Source organism: Anarrhichthys ocellatus, unplaced genomic scaffold (genome assembly GCF_004355925.1).
Source record: "Anarrhichthys ocellatus isolate YVR2014 unplaced genomic scaffold, GSC_Weel_1.0 scaffold2312, whole genome shotgun sequence".
NCBI classification, from domain to species: Eukaryota; Metazoa; Chordata; class Actinopteri; order Perciformes; family Anarhichadidae; genus Anarrhichthys; species Anarrhichthys ocellatus.
Window position 1 is genome coordinate 1 of NW_022282286.1, and position 6,534 is coordinate 6,534.

General features: G+C 41.6%; 1 protein-coding gene across 1 annotated transcript; it reads left to right on the top strand.

Annotated features, from left to right (window-relative positions):
- Positions 1 to 498: 498 nt before the first annotated feature.
- LOC116378259 (LRP chaperone MESD-like) lies at positions 499 to 2,277 on the top strand (the record flags this gene model as incomplete). The annotated part of the gene is made up of 1 exon (XM_031840099.1): positions 499 to 2,277. A coding segment is annotated over one exon (291 nt), but the record flags the coding sequence as incomplete, so codon positions are not given.
- Positions 2,278 to 6,534: the final 4,257 nt, after the last annotated feature.

A 6,534-nucleotide genomic window follows, 5' to 3' on the forward strand; every position in this document is an offset into this window, starting at 1 on the left:
CATGAATTCATTCCTTTTCTGAATTTTAACTCTTCAAAGACCAGTTTGTTAACATTATGCCACTGTTGTTTTTAATGAAAGACAAAATAAGCATTTTCTATACTAAACACTGTTTTTTTTTTGTTTTTTTTTTCACAGTCTGGGATATGTTAGTGATTAGCAACAATGATTTTGATACATCAAATACAGCAGCAGTGGAAAACATGAACATAGCACAGCCTTATGAAGCAAACATGAGAAATGGTAAAAGAATGCATGATTTTATTAGGGGCACTTAGAGCTTAGTGTCTGTATTTTGGCTACTCTGTTTATTATAGACTCATTTTAGTAGCTGAGAAAAAACGTACAGCCATGTGGACATGTATGCCATATTCATATACAGCCGAAACAATTGAAAAATGAAAAAGCCTAAAATGTCCCTAATGATGCATACAAGTTAATGAAGCCGTTATACACTCACTGAATACAACAGCATCGCCATGAACAGTGAGTGAATGATGTGTCATCCACCTGTCCTGCAGGTTCGTGGTGGGCTCCAACAGGGTGATCTTCATGCTGCGGGACGGCAGTGTGGCCTGGGAGGTCAAAGACTACCTCGTGTCGCAGGAGCGCTGTATGGACGTCACCGTGGAGGGACAGGTGTTCCCCGGGAAGGCTGCCAAGAAAGACGACGCCAAATACAAGCAGCCCAACGAAGTCAACACCAAGAAGAAGAGCAAAAAGAAGGCTGAGACCAAGAAGCCCGACTTAGAGGGGAACAGTGCCAGGCATCTGAAACAGGAGCTGTGATGGAGGCTCAGGTCTCTTTTCTTCTGGCCTTAGACATGCATATTGTGACAACCAGCCTGTCAGCAGTAAGCTGTTGGGGGGGGCTGCAGGGGGAGCAACCCTGACTGGTCCAGCTCTCCCTCATTGGAACATGTTGCAGTGATTAAGTCATGGTTTAACGAGCTCTTTCAATCAATGCTGTATGGGTTCTTCACATATTTTTTGTTGTTCGATTCTCACCTAATGAAAAGCAATGCATTCAGATCTAGTTTGAAAGGTACTTGATTTAAGAGCCGTTCATCAGACCTCCAGGACTGCAAAGTGTTCTGTTGTCTTTGTTCACATCCAGCAGCATTTACAAGTACATTCAAAAGTAGCACCCATATTTTCTGTTTGATTTTTCACTGAATATGAAAATAAAACAATTTTATACAATCATATTGGATTTCTTCAGAAGATATATGCAAAGAAGAACATTTTCATTGATGATGTGGATATTGTGTCAAACAAAAGCATTGTAGATTGAGGTGTGACCAACAGGAAGCAAAATGTCCCCTGATTAAACCCAACACCACTCCCGTTCTGATGGACGACATTGTCATTTCTTCAGACTGCTGACATCAAAGGAGTTCTGCTCAATGCACATTGGTAAGACCCAGAGAGGCCAGTATGTACTACAGTTCATGGAGGGCAGAAATCCAACTTTCTGTATGAAGTCAAACATGTTCACATGAACCAGTTGGAGTGAAACCTTTCCACACGTCATTGAGCTGTTAAAGGGTCAGCACAGAGACATGAAAAGACGACGCTTCCCTCTAGTGGGACCATGCATAGAGCTTAGTTTATGATGCACCTCTGTCCACCAGTAGTGGACAGAGTGGAGTAGTCACTATAACACTGATTGAAAACACAGTGCTCGTTAACACACACTCTTAACTCACAATCAGGTTTCAATGTGAACTTCATGTGTTTTCAAAATTCAGTCCTGATCGTATCTTTCACTGAAACGTCCCTCTGAAACACGATGTAGCAGGCAGTGTATTCAGAGGACTGCAGACAGAACCGTCTCTCTCTGAACCGTCTGCTTTAGTATCTTTCTCTTCAAGGCCCTTTGTATGGAATACAAAAAAATGTAATGCCTTGACAAAACGTAATATATTTTTTCACATATTTTAAATAACATGCTGCGTTTTGTAATTAACAGCCTGAATGCAATATGTAAAACATTTTCCCCCGTCATAATATAGTATGCCATAAAAATACATTATAACTAGCTATTTAATATACTAGTATGACGTCAAAAATGTCAAATTATATTTTGGCAATAAAATGTCAAAAGCATACTATGTAGTAAAACAAACAGCAATATTGAATGTCATGAAATGTAACGGTACAGTATTTAATAAAATAATAAAATACATGCTAAAAATGATCATAGTGAAGTATGTTATAAAGTAAAATTATAGAGTTCAGCATGTGTCATGGCCAGGCCGTGCCTCCTGTTTCCCCTGTGTCCCTCTATTCCTGTGTGTCTCTCTATTCCTGTCTCTTGTGTGTCCCTCTATTCCTGTTTCCTCTGTGTGTCTCTATTCCTGTGTCTCTTGTGTGTCCCTCTATTCCTGTGTGTCCCCCTATTCCTGTTTCCCCTGTGTATCTCTATTCCTGTGTCTCTTGTGTGTCCCTCTATTCCTGTGTCTCTTGTGTGTCCCTCTATTCATGTGTCCCTCTATTCCTGTGTCTCTTGTGTGTCCCTCTATTCCTGTGTCTCTTGTGTGTCCCTCTATTCATGTGTCTCTTGTGTGTCCCTCTATTCATGTGTCTCTTGTGTGTCCCTCTATTCCTCTGTCTCTTGTGTGTCCCTCTATTCCTGTTTCCCCTGTGTGTCCCTCTATTCCTGTGTCTCTTGTGTGTACCTCTTCCGGCATTCCTATAAATAGCTACCTGGCTCATCCCGCTCCGCTCTCGCATTCCACACCCCTCCCAACCCTCTCTTCTCTTCCTGTCTTCTTCGTAGGGTCCCGAGGGGGGTTGTTGTGCCCGGTGGATCCCCAGACGAAGCTCCCCACAACTCATCCGACCTACTACTAGACGAAGTTCATGTCCAAGCCTCGCCCTCCATTCATGTCTCACAAATAAATTCTTAAAGGTATTCCGTTGATGGTGTGGTCCTTTCTCGTGAATGTTGCATATCACTCAATGCCGGTCATCTTATTCCACGAGCGGATGGCTGCCGTCCTCTCATGCGAGCGGTTTGGACTGCTTTGAAACTACTGACATACTAGCCTGACCACATGTATCCGATTGAGAAGGCGATTTGCCTGACTATTTATTTTGTCTTAATCCTTGATTGTTGAGAGGCTTGAAGTGGAATTAATGCGAAGCGCATAAGGCCGCTGCAACGAGCAGCCGGCAACGAGGGACGCAGATGAGGCAGAGGCTGAAAGACTTTCGGCTGCGAGTCATGCATGGATGGTTTGCTGGATTTAGCTGTATGCATGTTGCCGATCAGGTTGAGACAGGTGAAATAATCGGAACAGGGAAATGAGAGGGAGAAGGGTTTTCTTCTCTGCTGAGGAATTGGAGGTCGGCTTGGTTCATTTGCCATCCACTTTGGTTCACACTGGAAACACACAGACACTGGGCTGATGGAGTGTGTGTGAAACAGCAACATGAATATACTAAAGGCAGAGAGACAATAATATTTAAAGAGACAGTAGCAACGCTGTTATTGTGTTGCTACGCTATGGGATAGAATGACCAGCTGATCAGCAGTGAGAAAGGGCTTAGTGGTCATGCTGATATGTGACTGACCTCCACGTGGTGCTGAGAATATAAAGGATACTGGAAATGACAGGGTATGTGAGTCAAACGTCAGCATAAAACACAGTACTTGTATGTTGCTTTGATTGTTCTGCATGAACAAACAAATGTGCGGTTCAGTCACAATGACATTCAGACAAACTGGTCATCATCATTTATTTCTGTACAAAAGTCCTCAAAGAAATTCAAAGTCATGGAGCGTCAATACTTTACAGGCCCAATCCACATATACAACACATCCCTTTGGTGTACACTTAAAACAAGCCAACTTTACCAAGAGTCATATGCATATATGCAGTACGAGTGTCTGATACTAATCTTTTTAAATGGAGCTATAATGGTTTCTTACATACAGGACAGTAATAACATTACAACTCAAAAGATGGCCCTTGTAGATTTTGATCAACTGTGTCTGTACAATAAATAAGTATAAAATATATCTCTTAGCAATCTGTGGATTTTTAAAAACACATTAAACATACAAAACACTAAATTACTGCTACAACCTCCGAAAAAAGACCAGCTATTTCGGCAAAGGGAGGAGAATACTTTTTCTCGCCAGATTGAAACAAAGGTTTCTGTTATTTCTAAATGGGGAAATTGCACATTTAAAGATTGAAAGACTTTTTTATATTCATGGGCTTTTTGCTGGTTCACTCCAAAAATACAGACAGATGGATCACAAACACTGACAGGAGAAAAAACATGGGAGGAAAACAATTATTACAAAAATTACAATATCAAGTAAAAGAATGTTTATCTTTTTGTTTCTTTCTTCTTCTCCTCTATTCTCTCTTCATACAGTTTAGTCAAACAAAGCAGGCATATACCCAAGCAAAGAAACCAACTTCTACATCTGTCACATACGTACCACAGAGACCTGCATGGGAAGGATGCTCAGTGATGCACATACATTAAACATGCATTTGATTAGCAAGCTCACACTTTTCTCTCCCTCTGTTCTCATACAGGCTTTGCATCATAAATCACTTTGCAACCGTATAGCTGACGGTCCATTGGAGAATTAGCCAGTAGTTGTATAAATATCAAACAATCTGACTGGAAAAAGAAACTCTTGGAAATTGTTGTTAAATGATCAACGTAAAGGTGATTAATTGAATAATACGCTTTTTTTTTCATAATATAGATTATCATGAGAAAGGGAACTGGCAAGCCCCGTCGCCTACGAACCGCAATCATACACAACTCTTTGTAATAGCATTTACGTTTCTTTACAATGTGCTGTGCCAATAAAAGAAGTAGTGTGAAAAAAATAAACATCCAGAGAAGGAAAGCTCATAGTTCCACCAAATTCTGTTGCATTTGCCTTTTGCTTTAGTTAGTTTCGACTGGTGTGAAAGCTGTCAGATGGTGCAGACCAAACGGGACTGAAACAGCTTGGACTGAGACTACTTTCTAACTTAAAGACTGAACTTTCATGCTTGAAAACAAATGTTCGGCCATGGACAGATTATGAGACCCCTGTATCCCTGGGCACAGACATGTCAAAGATCTTCCACCCCTCCAACATAAGAGTAACTTATGTTGGAGGGAGACTAACAGCTATGAATGATAAATGGCTGCTTGATTTTTACTTGTGTGTCTTAATACCATTTTGCAGATGAAACAGAACTATCAGAGACTTCTTAGCAGTTATTTGTCTCTTCCTTGCTGTTCTGCAGCCCCCTGACCCCTTTGGACCCTGGGCTTGTGCCTGATATGCTCGCTCAGCATTCCATCCATGATCACAATCTTCCCCTTTTGTTAATATCTTTTTAGTTTCCAGGCATGTATATTGAAGAACTATCCAACTGAAAAGCACTGGCACAAAATCATTTGCAGATTTGTTAATTATAACTTAATCTGGGTGGCATCATGTTTTCTACTCGTACAAAATACTTGTGTACGATTGTCATTGGTAGGAGTTTAGTTAGATACATGTATAACTCCAGCTCTGTGAGCCTCTGTGTAGATTGATTTTGTTGGGACTAAGGGCCTCATTATCTGAACTCAGAAATTTACATTGCTCTATAGTGGTTACAGTCTTACCTCTTCCAGGTAAAGTTGCTCTGCCTTTTCATAAGGGCTCTTGAAAGAGTCAGTTGAGGTGGTTTAGGCATCTGATCTGGGGGTACTTGGTTACATCCAACAAGACAGTGGCCCCAGGACACACCCAGAACATGCTGGCCAGGGAACACTTCAGGGTTACCAGGAAGAGCTGGAGGATGTTGCCGGGGAAGGAAACTCTAGCCTACTTTGCTCCATTGCTCCTAAGTGGTCACAACACTCTCACTCTCCTATTGGCTAACAATACCATCAACTTGCTCATGTCATCCTATTTTTGGAATGGAAAACAGCCATGACTGAGGAGAACTCAAGCCCTCTTTCTTCATACAACTACTTCCACTACTTTTTATGTGAACAAACTAGTGCAACACCATGAACCCATTTGAAGAGAGTGTGCACCATTATTCCCATTTGAACAATTATTGCACCTTAATGCTCTCCAAGACAAGAGGCTTTTTGCCCCATGTTTAAGTAAAGAATAGCTACAAACACTTTTCCTTTAGATGTGGTCAGACAACATTTACAATCTAGTTTGTGTGCAAGTTTAGTCTGGCCTTGTGTCCCCACCAGATGGACGTGAGGAGGCTTGCTGGGTCACAGGGAGTAACATAGGGTCAACATCCCTAGATGCACAAAGGTGGCAAAGTGATAACCAGTTTGCACCACTGTGTCCAAGAGGACCTGCCATTCAAAATCACACAAAGGTGAAATGCTATTATTTTGGAATGGGAGTGAGAGAAAAGCAAGGAGACAGATTCCATCTGGTTGTCTGCCAAAGCAGCAAAACAGGAGGAATAGCCATTCAGGGGAGCTATGGACAATGGGTATGTGCCACAATGTGCTGTTAGAGGATGCTGTCAGACGTCAGCATCCTCCAAC